Genomic DNA, 18151 nt, shown 5'->3' on the forward strand with positions numbered 1-18151 from the left:
TAGAGAAGGATCAGTCAGGAAGGACGAGGAGAGAGCAGCTGTCTGCAAAACCCTGAAGATATCCCTGAAGTTGAACTGACTTAGTGTTATACTGTGATGATTAAGTGTTCCCGTAATTCTTTTGAGCAGTGGCAGCACCTACAGTATACCAGTCAGACTGACGTAGGCAAAGGTGTGAGAGAATTATTCTATTAACAGTTTTGTTATATTCTGTTATAATTCAGTCTAAAAAAGTCAAACTGTTTGTTTGATTATAACAAAAGAAGTGAAGTGAAATAGTATTTAATGTTAAATGATCTCTGGTAACACATATTTCACCGAGGCGTGGTTAGCTTAAAGTTGACATTTTCGTTTGAGAGGTGGAAAAATGTAAATTATTGTAATAGGTCATATAAATTCAGAGTTGAGAAGAAAAATCAATCCTTATTAAACAATAAATGCCGTAAAGCTCCTGGAGGCATTTTAATACCTGAGAGCTGCAGAGAGTCTTTCTGCTTATCGTTCTCCTCGAAATTACAGGAAGACCTGTCGTCGTCCGAGTAAGAGCGGTTCGCGTCGCCCTGTGTGGGAGATAGAGGGGGAGAAAATGAAGGGGTGAGAGAGGAAGAGAGACACAGGGAGAAACGGAGGAGGAGGAGGAGGCACAGCAAGGAAGAGGAGACATGAGAGAAGATGAAGCAGAGAGCCGGAGGAAGTGTAGAAATAATGATCAATCACAAGCTAATTTAAATAGGAACTGCCAATCATTCGTCCTCTCCTTATTACCAAACTCATTTCACTTGTCAAATCTAGCTCTAAAAAACTGAGGTTCAATATTCAACCCATCTTTTTACTCATTTATTTATTGCTCTTTTTCGAAAGAAGGATAAATATATACTTGTTTGGCCATTAAATGGATAGTTCTGGTGTTTTGAAGTGGGGTTGTTTGAGGTACTTCTCCATAGTCAGTGTATTACCTACAGTAGATGATAGTCGGGCCCCAGCTTGGCGAAGCAGACAGGAGTTACTGCATGGAAGCAAAGCTAAGTACTGCTGTGGACGGCAGCAAAACAGATTTTAGACACCTAAAAGAAAGGTCCACCTAAAAAAATAACAATATCACTTTAATTGTACTCTATATTTAGAGTATTTTCACCGCTTTACCTCACTGTCAGACTCAGTAGCTGTTTCACGGCGAGGTAAAGCGGTGAAAATATTCTAAATATAGTGTACACTTACACTGATATTGATTTTTTTAGGTGAGGCTTTCTTTTAGGTGTCTAAAATACGTTTAGCTGCCGGCCCCGTCCACAGTAGTACATTGCTTTGCTTCCCTGTGATAACTCCTGTCTGCTTCTCCAAACTGGATGACGACCGTCATCTACTGTAGGTAATACACTGACTATGGATAAGTACCTCATACAACCCCACTTGAACACATTCAAACTATCCCTTTAATATCCAAGGTGTATTTCTTTAAATTGAGCAACATGTCGAATAACTCAACATATGACTGATTGTGTCACATTCTGCATCACATCCTCACTTCCAGCACAACAAACAAACTCACTATAGGACATGATTGGCTGGCCTATCCCCATATGACATTTGTTTTTTATTCATTTGTCTTTTGCACAGTGCATTCCGTCCCTAAACGCCCTAAACCACGATGTCTTACCTCAGCTTGGAAACCCTCGACCAAGATGGCAACCAGCAGATTGAAGAGCACGTAGTTTCCAAACGTCATAAGAGCTACGAAGTAGAGAGCAGCGCAGGGCGAGGTGGACGCCATGCCGTTGTACAGCACCATGTTCCAGTCCTCCTGAGTCAGGATCTACAGAAAATATACACACACGGAGGAAAAATAAGCACATATAACTTCATGAAGTTGTGAGGCTAAAGTTTTGAAAGTGTGTGGATGTATGTCGAAAATCATTAAAAAAAAGTCATGTCGAAAATCATAAAAAAAGTAATGTTGAAAATCATAAAAAAAAAGTCATGTGGAAAATCATTCGACAACATAGACTGTTTATAAAGATGGACGACATGTAAGCTCCACGTCAAAATCTCAAGATGGCAGCTCCGGTATACCGGGATATGTTGGCTTCACTTCTGTACAGCGGGAGGAAGTGGAGACGCGTCGTCCATCTTTATATCCAGTTTAAGGTTTAATCTATTTGTACCTGAAAGACAGTGACGATGGCCCAGAGCAGGGAGTCAAAGTTCTTCCTGTCAGGCACCGTGTCTCCTGCGTCCGTCTTCAGACTGAACTTACAACCAAAGATATGCATCCCCAGGATGCTGCAACACAAGAAGGGATTACTCCAGTAATTCAGCCACACATGCTGTCATAGAATACGAGTATGATGCATTTAGGTATGACATGTCTGTGTTTACGACACCTACAGACAATTTGAAGAATTATGGGTTAGGCTTCCACTCATAAACCATCATATAACCATTACAGTCTTCAATTTATGTTCATTCAAAGCTCTATTTCCCTCCCTCCCATCTGTTTGCTGTCCTCACAAAGACTGTTAGAGCCAGACGACTCATTCATCGCTGCTTCCTTTGGGAGTTTATGAGAGGTTTTAAAAGTTTAAGTCTTAGTCGAGTGGTACTTTACATTAACTGCGCACTAAAAGCCACAACGGCTAGATGTATAGGCCAAATGCTGCTTGCTCATTCTAGCATTAGCTGGCTAAAAGCTCTGATGCCATCTGCCTTACTGCTGCAGAGGCTGGTTGGCAGGCATATATATACAGTATATATACACACACACTCAAAGTCATAAACACACACATAAAGATGCCAGCAGGATTGGGGTAATAGCATTACGCTGCTGTGGAACTCATATCTATCATGCAAAAACGAGCGCACTTGCAACAATTATGATAAATTATTCAAATAACAATAATTCTGTTAATGCTATCTTGATTTTCGGTTATCGCCCACGGAGGTGGAATTGGAGGGAAACAGAGTGAGGTGTGTGTGTGTGCTGGGGGAGGTTAACAAGAGGAGAGATTAGGCTGAGCGATTATTATTATGTTTTTGTAATTGCAGTTTTCAGCATCTGCATCCCAATATTAATTTATGTACAATGCAAATGCAAATCTATAGCGTCTTTAATTGTAGAGAATAATGTTGAAACATTAGGACAACGCTCCGGCTCCGTTACTTATAGCTCAACTAGTGGAATCACTGGTATGATGAGTCTTTACTGAATTCATGTGAAGGAGCACCAGTTACAATCTTTACAGTCAAAACTAAAGATATTCATGTCAATATTATAAATCAAACCAATAGGCCATAATTAAATTAAATAAACTTTAATTATGGCCTATTACTAACATACTGATATGTCTCTCTCCAGCTCACTTACCTTAAATCCAACCAATACTATAGATTTGACTATTTTACTCTTACTAAACGTTACGCTCATTTTAATTTATTTAATTTAATAAAATGTTTTCTCTCTTTTATTATTTTATTACTATTATTTTTTCTTTTCTTTTTTTAAGCAGAATATATTATTTAATTAATATACTTTTTCTCTCTTTTATTATTTTATTTTTTTCTATTTATTTACTTTTTAAAATTATTTTATTTTATTTTATTATTATTATTTTTTCTTTTCTTTTTTAAGCAGAATCTATTATTTAATTTAATATATATTTGTATCTCTTTTAATATTTTATTTTTTCTATTTATTTACTTTTTTAAATTATTTTATTTTATCTTTTCTATTTATTTACTTTTTAAAATTATTTTATTTTATCTTCTCTATTTATTTACTTTTTAAAATTATTTTATTTTATCTTCTCTATTTATTTACTTTTTTAAATTATTTTATTTTATCTTCTCTATTTATTTACTTTTTAAAATTATTTTATTTATTTTTTTCTATTTATTTACTTTTTAAAATTATTTTATTTTATCTTTTCTATTTATTTACTTTTTAAAATTATTTTATTTTATTATTTCTTTTTCTTTTCTTTTCTGTCGTTTGCCAAGACCAACATGGGGTGGGCAGGGGTTGGGGGGGTATTTCATGTCACGAACACTCAGTTATGTTCTCTATTTGATATGATGACCGTTGCTATGTCTGCAAAAAAACAACAAAAAAAAAGATTTGGAAGACAAATGAAACCAATGCATTAAAACATGCCGTTAGAATCTGAGCTCAGTGTCTGTAGGATTAATAGCTACAGTTTGCTGTTATCATTGTTCTTTGGCCCGAGGCCTGTCTGTCTAATTTAGTAGAAATCCAAAAAGTCTACTGAAGTGAAATACAGACAGCTGACAGACAGACAAACAAGTTAAGGCCTTCATAACTTTCATGGCAGCAGTAATCCTGGAGAAGGAGGCAGGTCAAAGAGAAAAGCCTCGACGCAGCTGAGACACGGTTTGGGCAAAAAAAATATGGTAGAACTCCAATAATTGGAAGTTAATCCTATTATTTTGCACAAACTGTGGCCTGTGGCTACGACCGTCTGCACCGCGCTCAGATACGAGATCTAATCTGCTGATATTCTACCACTGATTTTATTTATTTATTTTATTGAACGGTTTGGAGTGGCAACAAAACAACCTGTCTTAGGCTGTTAAACTCATCAGGCACAGATACGGTATATACACACTGTCTCAGTCTCTCTTCACATAAACACATGACACTGTTACCTGAAGATGAAGATGAAGAGCATAAGCAACATGCAGAAAGTGGCCACGTTGTCCATCGTCTTCATCAGCACCACCAGCTGCCGCCTCAGCGCCGGCATGAACCTCACCAGCTTAATGACCCTCAGCAGCCTGAAGGTCCTCAGCACTGACAGGCCGCCGTCTGCCTGGCCGATGATCTCACACACGCTGCACGGGGGTGTGTGTTTAACACAGAGAGAGAGAGAGAGAGAGAGATGGAGACAAGGTTGGAAGAAACAATATGGTAGAAATGGGTAGAGAAAGAAGTATTGATTGATATGTTATAATCAGGGAATGTAGGGAGAGGAAGATTTAAAAAAATAAATAAAAATCAATAGAAATGGGAGAAACCAGATAAGAGAAGATAAGAGGATAAGTCAGTCCTTTATACTAAATAAAAACACACTGCTACACATAATCCATACTGCTGTGATAAGGACTACTGCTGCATTTTACATGTTTGATCCCCACGCTGCTAGACAGCTCCTATATTAAACATTAGTCACATAAAAGAAGTGATGTATTTAATGCAAAGCTCCATGAGGAACATCTAATTGGAACGGTCGGTTTGTCTGATTCCTGGAGATGAAAGTACGTCTTGAAACTCAATTAGATGTAAAGTAGTTGGAAAATCATTACATTTGGACGACATCCATTTCCCGTGGAGTGGTTTGTATTCTCTGTAAATATTATATTTAGGGCTGTCAATCAATTGGTCTTCAGGGTCATACCTGAAGAGCTGGGGTCGGGGACAACGAGAGAAACTTTGTTGGTTATGGAATCAGATCTGTTTATATATTATAATATCTACATTTGTATCCTTCACTCCTTCATATGGGGAGATTCATGAGGATTTCAGTGAGAGGAGAGTCAAGAGGGGAGAATGTGAGGTACTCAACCAGCCTGCAGGATAAATGCACCATTGAATAGAGGAATGCAAATGATCCTGCATACTCTCTCTATTCCTTTTTCACTCTCACTTATACACACAAGCATATCTTTACACTATGCAATATATATATATATATATATGTATATATATATATATATATATATAGTATTTTTTCTCTCTAGTTTAAAAACACTAGAGAGGAGCTCCAGAAGCTGCTGACCTTACTCCACTAATAGATGAATCAGTATGGAGCTGTAAGAGATACAGTCTGTGTTTCTCCTGATGCAGCAGTGAACTAGCGAACACCGCCTAAAGCTAGTGCAGAAAACCAAAGGAGTGAGGTCATACGTTGGTCAGGCCACGACAAAATGAGCACCTGAGACGTCACCTTCCATTATATATATATATATATCTATACATACAGTATAGATATATATATTCTAGGGCTACTTAATTGTGATTAATCGCACATTTTGTATCTGTTCTAAATGTACCTTAAAGGGAGATTTGTCAAGTATTTAATCCTCTTATCAACATGGGAGTGGACAAATATGCTGCTTTATGCAAATGTACGTATATATTTATTATTGTAAATCAGTTAACAACACAAAACAATGACAGATATTGTCCAGAAACCCTCACAGGTACTGCATTTAGCATAAAACAATATGCTCCAATCATAACATGGCAAACTGCAGCCCAACAGGCAACAACAGCTGTCAGTGTGTCAGTGTGTCATAAAGTGGGCATGTCTGTAAAGGGGAGACTCGTGGGTACCCATAGAACCCATTTACATTCACTGATCTGGAGGTCAGAGGTCAAGGGACCCCTTTGAAAATGGCCATGACAGTTTTTCCTCGTTTGGAGCGTTATTTATCCTCCTCCGGTTCCAATGTGAGCCCGCTATAACCTCAAAATTGCAAGATGTGTTAATGCGTTAAAGAAATTCGTTAACGTGTTATTATCGCGATAACTTTGACAACCCTAATTATATTATATTCATTAAATTGCGGCACACTCTAGGCACAACCTAACGGAACAATCAGCAGATCATTTCAGAGTTTGCAGACCTGATGATGACGATGATGCCGTCGAAGATGTTATAGGGGTTCCTCAGGTACTCAAAGAAGCCGAAAGCAGTCAGCTTCAGGATCATCTCCAGGGTGAACATGCTGGTGAAGACGATGTTGCAGATCTCCAGGACGTTGGTCAGCTCCTCGGGCTGCATGGGCGGAGGCAGATGGGTGAGTGGGGGGGGAAACAAAAACCAGCAGGTGTAGACAGAGTAGGAGAGACAGGTACAGACAAAGAGATAACAAAAACACCGTTGATATTAAACCACTGCTTTGCAATCACCACCAGCACCGCCGCAACAAAAGACGCTGGAGCCACTGAGAGAAAACAATCGTGTACGCATCCCCATTTCTCCGCCTGTGTTGAAAAGACTGTCACTCAAACTGTCAGTCACTTGAAAAGAGAGATTCTCTCCTACCTGGCAAATAAAATGAATGCTTGTACACCTCATCTCAGATAGACGACAGACAGACAGAGAGGAAGAGACTGGATCACAGGTAAACAATTATTTTTTTAGCACAGCTGTTTATGGGAAATTGTAAAGAAAAACTCAGAAATAAAAAACAGCAAAGCGAGAAAGAGAATGGAGAGCGTGTATCGTCTGTGTAGCACATTGTGTGGCTGAATAGAGGAGCGTGTTATCTGGAATTGGTGACATGTATGAAACAAACACACTCTCACACACACACACACACACACACACACACACACACACACACACACACACACACACACACACACACACACACACACGCTCCAGTCAATGCGGGGTTTATTTCCATTTGTGTGTGAGTGAGTGAGTGTGTGTCATGCACGATATGGATCAGATGCTTTCTCTGATACCCCCTGTGAATTTCAGTTTCAAAGCCGATGGAGAAATAGCCAGCTCGGCCTGCCAAAGTTAGCAAAGCATGTCAGAGAAAAACACACTCTCAGCCCTCCCCTCCCCCCCACACACCCTTTCCTCTAATCCGCTTTCTCTCCCAATCTATCTCCACCCCCCCCCCTCTAAGTTCTCCATCCCCTTTTTTCTTTCTCGTTCTCATTATCAGGCAGACCCATCTCTACCCAATCAATATCCTCATGTCGATCAGAGAGGAGGGAGAACGGTAGGAGGAAGGAGAGGGAGAACGAGGAGCCAGCGGAGGGATTGTTTAGGAGTAGATGATGATGACATGATGGAGGAGAGGAGAGGAAAATACTACATTAGAGGGGGAGAAAGGGTAAGAATGATAAACGGGACTCGTTTGAGCTCGGTACTGTAACGCACACACATGAAACACGTGTGAAAAGAGATGTGTTGTAGTAGAGGACGGGGAATTTGGGGGAGAAATGGAGTCTCATCCCTCAGCTTTAACCTTGACCCATGTCCAGAGCTCACTCACTAGTCCTAAGTACAAACACAGGATATGAGATGTATTGCTATTGACAGAACCATCACAGCCGTTGACACCACAGTTTAAATCAGACCAAACACCATCATCCCTCCCTCTCCTTGCTCTCTCGCCCCCTTTCTGCTTCTCTTCTTCGTGACCTTTCATTCCCTAACCGCCGCGTGTCCTTGTAGCTGCTCCCGTGTTCATTTCCACCTTTTCCCTGATTTTCCATCTCCATCTGAATAATATTGCAGAATTTATCCTCACCATGCAAATATAATACTCTCCCTGTTTCTCTTCTTAAGAAATGTGCTCTCGCTCAGCGTGTGAATGTTGCTTGAATATGAATGAATGAGCTACAACTTCCAACGCCTTGAATTCCAATGTGCCGATGTCTTTTCCACTCAGAGACGTCGAGACGAACACACGTAACATGAATGCAAATAGGCAGCTCGTCTTTAAACTTTCATTTGATGACTTAAAGCTTCAGGAGGCAAAACGTTTTTGACGTCACTGGGCAAAACAATCCCATAATAACCTTTCAGCATATTGTAATTCAAGAGTTCTGAGAGAAAACTAGACTTCTGCTCCTCCTCATGGCTCTGTTTTCAGGCTTTGAAACATCTAGCCTGTGACGGGAGACTTTGACCAATCACAGGTCATTTCAGAGAGAGAGCGTTCTTATTGGCTGTGCTCCGGCTGGTGGGCGGTGCTTGGTATTTCCTCAACAGATCTCTGTAACAAACCTTCTCATTTTACAGCTTAACAGTACGCTACAAGATGTTTCTGGAAATATTTAAGGAGAGAAATAGACATTACAGTAACAGAATATTGATTCATATTTCATCAGCGCTGCCTAGTTTGACCGTGTGATTGGAGTTTGCGAGTGATTGACAGCTGCTCAGAGACGGCAGACTTCAGATCAGCTCTGATTGGTTGTTTTCCTCCAGTCTGTGAAATCTTGCAGATGCCATTAGGAGCACCGGAGGACACAGAGGAACATGATTTATTTCAGATTAGCTGTCTCATGCACTACTGTCAGGATATAGTGACCGTTTCATTAAAATAACTGATAACACTTCATTTTACAGGTCCGCAAATTTAATGGTAATTAGGTGATAATTAACAAGTAACCTATTTGACATTTCTTTGGAGCTACTGCCAAATGACCCCAATATTCACCACAAAATTTATCCAAAATGACTTTATTATAATCATTATTTAATAATTATATTTCCCAAATAGTTGGTAATTTATTTAATACATTTCCAGGAAAAGAATACAAGTTAATTGATATGCTTTATTTCCATGTCTGCTGATAAATAGATGATAGTTAGCAAATTACTTATTTGAAATTTCTTTAAAAACCTCCCTGAATCATGACATCAGCTACCAGGTTACATTACTGTAGACAATAAGTCACACAATGGGGAGATTTGGGTCTGATCAGAAGTATCTTCTATAAGTTTGTGCAGCGCACAGCTGCTTCTCAAGCCTCAGGGCCCTATTTTAACCATTAGATGCTATTTTAGCATATAATTATTAAATTATGTTTATAATAAAGTCATTTTTGATACATTTTGAGGTAAATATTGAGGTAATTTGGCAGTAATTCCAAAGAAATTTAAAAAAGGTTACTTGCTTATTATCACCTAATTACCATGACATTTGCAGACCTGTAAAATGAAGTGTTACCAGATAACTTTTTTAAATCATATTTGCTCCATTTCTCCTCACTGCAGCTTTAAATGAGTACAAAAAACAACTAAAAATTGCAAGCCATATCTCTACAGAATATTTTGTATTTGAAGCCACACACTTGACATGAACATTTCCTCTAAGCAGGGTGTGGTGCGAGTGAGGCAGCCCTGTGGTTAGACGGTTTCTTTTCGGGGAGAAGCACATCAGCTCCAGAGTTCCTGTTTTAGAACACAAGCGGTGAGACTTTCTGCTGCAGAGCAAAAACACACTTGTGTCACTGCTTCTGTGTCAGCCTGTGGAAAACTGTGGAGGGAGACCGACTCCAGAGACAGACAGACAGACAGACAGACAGACAGACAGACAGACAGACAGACAGACAGACAAAGCGTCTGCGAGCGTGTGCATGCAAATCTGCATACATGCCTACTTTGAAACGCACTCGCTTGCTCTCTCACACACAGAATCACACAGGGAATTGAGCTGAAAAACTGCTGTGTAACCGGCGTCTGCCTCGCTCTTTCCCATCTCGCGCGTCTCCTCCTCTTCCTCCCCGACCCAGCGTTTTATTTTTAGAGTCTTCAGAGATGAGAGAAAGCAACTACTCTGTACGCTGTCAAAGAGTGAGTGGGTGGATGAGAGAGAGAGAGAGAGAGAGAGAAGGAAGAGAGAAGTGGGGAGACGCAGGGTGAAACTGAGGGAGGTAAAAGAGTCAGACAGTAGAGGCACTTGGGGTTAGGCGGGAAGGACGGAAGGAAGGAACAAAGGAGCGAGTGGGGGGTGGGGGGGAGAAGGAACGTGCAAAGGAAAAGGTGCACGGAGGGATTTACGGAGAAAATAAAGGGAAGTAAAATTAGCAAGGGAGGGAGTAGGATGGCATGAGTTGAGAGAGAGAGGAAGCTCTTTTATGTAACAGCTAGTGTGTGTACCTGCACGTTTTCTGTTGCACACAAATAACAAAAAAGATATTGGTTGGTGTGCGTGCAACACACTGGACACAAATGGGATGTGTATTATACGCGTGCGCGCTCATATGCATGCGTGCATGTGTAGTCTTGGCAGGCTTCTCCCGCTCTCAGACACCTGCCTTGTCTGTCTCTGAGGAGCCTGGCCAATGTTAAAAGCCAGCTCGGTTTCGTCTACCGCGAGGCTAAATGTTTACACCTCTGTCAGGAAACGGCACGGCGGCGATGCTCCGCTCCCACGCTCATCCTTCTGAATGTCGTCTGCTATTATGATATTTCCAGCGGCAACGCTTCATCAGCAGTGATAGCGGTTTATCTGCCGAGGCTGCGGCGATTTGTGGGAGTGAGAAATGATTACGCACTCTATTGACACTATAGCATGTCAGTCTAAAGGAGTAAAGGCATATTCCTACAACGAGCATTGTATTTACCAACATCCAAAACATTCACCATCTTTGTTGGCAAATTCCAGATGTTTGAAATCAGTTCACAAATACAGAAAACCCCTAAATAAATAAAGGCCTCGCTTCAGTTTTAAAATAGCATATTGTCACTGCATAGACAGAGTTTATGTGATATCATCTTACCTGGTTGTGATGCTCGATGCCCATGCTGATGGTGTTGATGAGGATAGCGATCATGATGCCCCTGCTGAAGTACTTGCTCTCCACAATACCCCAAAGTTTCCTCCTCATGTCATTCCAAATGTCTATACAATGTCCAAAGCACGTCCTCTTCCTCTTCCTCTCTCCGTCTCCCTTCTCCTCCAGATGGTTCTCTTCCTTGCCCGTCTCTTTCACCGCATCCTCCTCGTCTTCCTCCCCGTTGGCGTTGGAGTCCCCCGCGGCCCTGACCCCCTCCTCCAGTGATAACGCACACATAGGGCAGTCCTCCGGGTTCTGGGGGACGGACAGGCTGATGGAGTTGGCCAGCGGCGGAGAGCCGTGGTCCTGTTTGTTTGCTTGGTGAGGACAGTGGGAGGCTAGAGAGATGGGAATAGACAGAAAGGTTTCAACGATGTATTTTGAACAGAGGAGTAGAAGCTTGACCTTGACAACAGTAAACAGAACATCACCCCTCAAAGCAACTCCAAAAGATGCAGCCACATTTGTAGTCATACCTAGTAAGTATCGTATTTCATTTATCTTACAGTACCATCCAGCATTGTGTGAGCATTTTTAGACATGAACTAGACGATGAAGTTAGGACGTCACTATGTTTTTATAAAGTAGCTAAAACATATTCAACTCTTACTGTTACACATTACCAGCCCAGGGAACAGGACACATCTTTGGCGTTGTACGTTTCTCCAAACTACGGATAAGTTGATACATTATCCTGCTTCTCACATGGCTACTTGCTAAAGATAACCATAATATGACACAAAATATTGAATTAAATAATATTTTATTGATTTAAAAATGATTGTATTGCTTCCGTTTGTCCTCTCGCTGTATTGTCCCGTTTGCTGTAAAGAAATAACAGACCATAGAATGCCATAATTAACCAATCAGAATTGAGTATTCAACAGAGCCGTGTCATAATGAGAGTTACGTGGTATAATAATGAATATAAATAGCAAGAAAGACCAAATAGGGCGGCCACAAAGTAAACACTGAGTTTACTCTTGTTACATAACGCTACGTAAGAAAGTCAGCTAAGGGGGGTTGTTATTTATTTACAGTAGTTACATTGTGACGTTACGCTGTGACGTTACGCTGTGACGTCACGCTGTTACGTCACGCTGTTACGTCACGCTGTTACGTCACGCTGTTACGTCACGCTGTTACCTTACGCTGTTACGTTACGCTGTGACGTTACGCTGTGACGTTACGCTGTGACTTTACGCTGTGACGTTACGCTGTGACGTTACGCTGTGACGTTACGCTGTGACGTTACGCTTTTACCTTACGCTGTTACGTTACGCTGTTACGTTACGCTGTTACGTTACGCTGTTACCTTACGCTTTTACCTTACGCTGTTACATTACGCTGTGACGTTACACTGTGACGTTACGCTGTGACTGTGACGTCACGCTGTTACGTCACGCTGTTACGTCACGCTGTTACGTCACGCTGTTACGTCACGCTGTTACCTTACGCTGTTACCTTACGCTGTTACCTTACGTTGTTATGTCCCGCTACACTGTTACGCTGTTACGCTGTTATGTTACGCTGTTACGTCACGCTGCTCAGTTACGCTGTTACGTTACGCTGTTACGTCATGCTGTTATGTCACGCTGTGACTGTGACGTTACGCTGTGACTGTGACGTTACGCTGTGACTGTGACGTTACGCTGTGACGTTACGCTGTGACGTTACGCTGTTACGTTACGCTGTTACCTTACGCTTTTACCTTACGCTGTTACATTACGCTGTGACGTTACACTGTGACGTTACGCTGTGACTGTGACGTCACGCTGTTACGTCACGCTGTTACGTCACGCTGTTACGTCACGCTGTTACCTTACGCTGTTACCTTACGCTGTTACCTTACGTTGTTATGTCCCGCTACACTGTTACGCTGTTACGCTGTTATGTTACGCTGTTACGTCACGCTGCTCAGTTACGCTGTTACGTTACGCTGTTACGTCATGCTGTTATGTCACGCTGTGACTGTGACGTTACGCTGTGACTGTGACGTTACGCTGTGACTGTGACGTTACGCTGTGACGTTACGCTTTTACTTTACGCTGTTACGTCACGCTGTTACGTCACGCTGTTACGTCACGCTGTTACGTCACGCTGTTACGTCACGCTGTTACGTCACGCTGTTACCTTACGCTGTTACCTTACGCTGTTTCCTTACGCTGTTACCTTACGCTGTTACCTTACGTTGTTACGTCCCGCTACACTGTTACGCTGTTACGCTGTTATGTTACGCTGCTCCGTTACGCTGTTACGTCACGCTGCTCAGTTACGCTGTTACGTATGCTAGGACGTAGGACATTGATACGTTATTATTTAAGGACAAACCTTATGATCTTTTTCCTAACCTTAACCAAGTAGTGTTGTTGCCAGCGTGATTCGAGGCTGATATGAAACATATTTCTGAAACGTTTTTTTTGTTTCAGAAACGTCGACATTCAACATGTTCCGGGGTTTGCAGAAACATACAATGCCGGCATTTTTTCCAGCGACTGGGTTTCAATAATACGCTGTCTAAAATGAAAATGTCAAATGTTACATAAGACACATTCACATGCCATTAGCTGAGGCCCTCTTACTCACTTTTTGGGTGCTTGGAATGATGCCGCTCTCCGTTGACATTCCCTCCGCCACGCCTGTTACCCCTGCCTCCACCAGCTGGCGGGGGTTTGCCCCTCAGCGTGTAGTAGAGCGCCGCCGACCTCCTCTTAGCCTTGCGGAGGACGTGGCAGACCAGTTGGAAGATCTCCTCGTAGCAGTCTCCCGGCTCGGCCATGCTGGCCAGGGTGGACGAGGACAGACACTGCGCCCTCTGCTCCTGCATCAGCTGGTGTTCCCGCTGTTTGGTCTCCGAGAACTGGGTGGCGATGACCACCAGGCACAGGTTGATCATGAAGAATGAACCAATCTGGGTGGATGTGGAACAAGGAACAGGAAGTTAGAGTGTATGGAGGTGAGTCGAGATGTAAAGTACATGAAGTGTGATAAAGCAACACGGTGTAAAATGACTGCAGGGAACAAGAGCCCGAAGAATGAATTGTTCTTTTGAAAAGAAAGAGAGTTAGTGCAGAAATCAAGATTGAACTAACTAAACCGAGGCAGCCCTAACTCAAAATAAGAACCGCTGTCTTATTTAAATAATCAGCCTCAAGCACATGTTGCTCATTTAAGAAACATGAAATATGTAAAGAACTGATTTTCCAATGGTAAATACAGACTTGTTTTTCCACATCGAGCTCACACACACACTTGCTGATTCTAATAACGTGTGCCAATCCCCCTGTAGAAATGTTAGCACACATGCTAAAGGTCTCCGTGGGCTGGCTTCCCACCAAACCAAGGCTGATTGGAGCAGACAGACAGAGCCAACACATGCCCAAAGCACAGTTCAGCGTCTGGCTATCTTTCTTTTCCTTTTATTCTCGGACTCTGACTTGACTTTAACTTTCCCTCCCGTCAGCCCCTACTCCTCCAATGTCTTTCTTTACTTTCCTCCTGCCCGTGCTGCACAACACACATCTCTTACTCTTTTTTTCACTAAAGAGCTTTCATTTTCTTCTCCTGAGTCGAAGCGAGGGGTTGGAGGGATGGTTGCAGAGAGGAGATGGGTTGCGTTGTGGATGGTACGTGTCGGCTGACCCTTTTAGTGGCAGTAATGGGAATCACTGCAGGACTGCTAAAATGACTTCTATTGGACTACTCTGAGCTGGTTACGGAACAATGATTAGATCAATAATGCCTAATGCTCAACAACTCAAAAACCACACTGCTGGATGGATGGGGCTGCTTGTAGCAGAGTGTCGGTATTGTTCATTACAAATCTGAACATGTTTCTCCTTGGACAAAGCTCTCAGACAGACACACACACACACACACACACACACACACACACACACGGGCGACCATGCTAGGGATGCACCGATACCGATACAAGTATCGGGTGTGCTGATGTACTCGTACTCCCAGAACTGCGCCGCCGATACCACTTTACGACAGCGTGACGTTAACTTCTCGTCAGCATCTTTCGGGTCCTCACGCTCCACCTCCCCGACGGTGCCACCTCAGCTGGCGCACCGGCCCTCACTTTCATTGCGCCACAGGGTTTTGCTAGCACCCTCTGACTTGCGCATGCGCTAGACTCCTTGGTCCGTGTTTCAAGACGGGCACGATGCGGTTGGGGCGCACTGAGGACAGTCTGCCCCGGTTGACAGTCGCCCGGGAGCAGGGGACCCCGTCCCTCCCCGGCGGGGAGAGAGAGCGCAGCGAGCTCTTTGTCCACGGTGTGGCAAGGTCCGGGCGGGGAGCGCTGTAAAGCTGCGGCCGCGAGCCACCTTCGCCCCCGAGCCTTTCCAAACCGACCTAGAGCCGGTGGCGGCGCACCGCCTCGTATGTGGGACTCCCCAGCCTGCCGTGTGACGCTCACACCCTCCAGCTGGCTGTTAACGAGGGTCTTTTGGCACAGAGAAGTACTCGTATCGGTACTCGGTATCAGCGAGTACCCAAATGTAAGAACTTTTACTCGGTCTGAAAAAAAGTGTTATCGGTGCATCCCTAGCCCACACACACCTACAAGGCCAAAACATTTGGAGCGGGAACACTCAATAAAACATGAACATGGATATACAAATCCAAACCGTCCGCCTATAGACTTTCATCCACAGTGATCAAAGATGCAGGACGAGGTGAAGGAAAGACTGGAGGAGCTGGGAGGGATGGAAAAAATGAGTCCAGAGATGGAGAGGGGAAACATAGCAGGGAGGTAGAGAGGGAGGAGAGATGCCCATCTGTGTCCTGTGGGTCAAAGCGGGTCTGCAGGTGTGGTGGGCTTTGATTTCCCTCCAGGCTTGCATCTCTGTGTGTGTGTGTGTGTGTGTGTGTGTGTATAGAGTGATTCTGATCAGTAGACAGCTTTGCGCATAATCAGGGAGGGCAGTCCAATATCACGCATTCAGATGATCACTGCATTATGCATGCATGCAAACACACAAACAGACAAAAGCATGTGCGATCACACACTCGCATACACAAATTGAGATGGCAGGCTCACTTTACAGCTGATTGCATGAGTGTGTGTGTGCTTCCATAGCAGCTGTCACAAACATCTATCTTTCTCTGTAACACACACAAACACACACTTTGCTAATAATTGCCCTCTCGGTAGCACTGAGCTCTAAGTCACTTTAATCCATTTACCCACACTCTTCAATGTGACACCAATAAAGAGACTTTAGGTCGCGCTCTTGACAGTATATCAAGTATCAAGCAGATATGAGATGATGTTTGACACCTTGGAGGTCAAACTGAGTTTTGTATCCGGGAAGATACACTTAGAGGATCAACTAACAAGCTGCAACTTCATCACGACACACACACACACACACACACACACACACACACACACACAGAGAGGAAGAAACTGGATAACTACAAAATGAAAGAATGAGAGAGTCAAGGTGACCCTCGCTGTGTTAACAACACCTCCGGGGCTCGTGGAAGTGCCTGACCGAAAAACTTCTTATAGTGTCAGCAACACTTCCCGAGGCATCCCTCAGGACCTTTTGACTACAAGTTGCCAAACAGCCCTCGCAAAGGAATCCAAAAAGGGGGCGGCACATTAGTGTCAGTCAATCAATCATGCACCGCAAAGGGAGCAGCGGTGTGTTTGCCTGGTTGTCTGATGTTGTTTAAGCCATTGAGCTCTGAATATTGAACATGTTTGCTCAGTTCTCAGAGCCTAAATGTGACAAAGTTTGACTGCGGATCAGGATGTAATCTGTTCAATTCTATGTGTCCTGCGCTGATATTACTGTAACTGTAGTATGGGGCTATATTAGTGGGTTGCCTCCAGGTCTGAGAAGTGAAGCCAATGCTGAAGTGCCTTAAACCTGCATTATCTCTAACAGCCAGCAGGGGGCGACTCCTCTGGTTGCAAACAGAAGTCTGGTTGTATAGAAGTCTATGAGAAAATGAGCCTACTTCTCACTTGATTTATTACCTCAGTAAACATTGTAAACATGAGTTTATGGTCTCAATCTCTAGTTTCAAGTCTTCTTCAATACAGCATGATGTTCATTTAGTAAATTATGGTCCCATTTAGAGTCAAATAGACCATAAAGCAGGTACCGCTACCACGGCGTTGTCCAGTCTTGGAGTTGTGCGTGTTTTCATCTTACAACTTTAACTCTTTCACAGTGTGTTTTCAGTTCATGAAAGTTAATCGTAACATTTTGGTCGCCTAAAAAATGTCTTAATCAGCGTTGTACTTAGCTCCATCCCTTCATGTCACTTCTGATTCCAATACTAGAATTACCACCTCGCGGTTGTATGCCTCTGCCAACCAGTCCAGTTGCATATTACATGCATGTCTGTCCACAACATCATCACTTTATTCTGTTAGACAATTGTGTAAAATTGTCATAAATTGTTTATGCCTAATTTGAAGAAATTCCCTCCAGGTGTTCCTGAGATTCACGTCCAAGAGAACACGTACGGACGGACAACCTGAAAACATAATGCCTCCAGCCACATCTGTCACCGACGCAGAGCAAGCCCGGTCGTTGATGCCAATCTTCGTAGTTGCCAAACGCAGTACTGCAACTTCCGTGTCCGTCACGTGATGCCATTGGGCCCAAAAAGACATTTTCCCGTAGACTTACATTGGGAAAGAGATGTCTGGAACTCAGCGAATACATTTTTTTTGAGGTACGAACACTCTAATAGTCCTTATTTAAATCATAAGGTTCTTAAAGTTTTAAAAATGCATTATTCGCTGAAGCCAGAGTTATTTCCCTTCCTCTGTTCATGTGAGACCCAGACTGAGGC

At 42.8% G+C, this 18151-nt stretch overlaps 1 protein-coding gene across 1 annotated transcript in view; it reads right to left on the bottom strand.

Moving 5' to 3' along the window:
• Positions 1 to 18151, bottom strand: part of LOC141781563 (voltage-dependent T-type calcium channel subunit alpha-1I-like) — a 102817-nt gene that overhangs the window by 52328 nt on the left and 32338 nt on the right. Inside the window, exons 7-13 of the mRNA XM_074657378.1 lie at positions 13913 to 14237; positions 11270 to 11664; positions 6640 to 6791; positions 4660 to 4845; positions 2163 to 2280; positions 1658 to 1813; positions 470 to 560 (exon numbers count right to left, since the gene is read on the bottom strand). Coding sequence (XP_074513479.1) covers positions 470 to 560; positions 1658 to 1813; positions 2163 to 2280; positions 4660 to 4845; positions 6640 to 6791; positions 11270 to 11664; positions 13913 to 14237 — 1423 coding nt within the window. The remainder of the gene's footprint in view (positions 1 to 469; positions 561 to 1657; positions 1814 to 2162; positions 2281 to 4659; positions 4846 to 6639; positions 6792 to 11269; positions 11665 to 13912; positions 14238 to 18151) is intronic.

The sequence above is a fragment of the Sebastes fasciatus genome, chromosome 13 (assembly GCF_043250625.1).
Source record: "Sebastes fasciatus isolate fSebFas1 chromosome 13, fSebFas1.pri, whole genome shotgun sequence".
Taxonomy (NCBI): Eukaryota; Metazoa; Chordata; class Actinopteri; order Perciformes; family Sebastidae; genus Sebastes; species Sebastes fasciatus.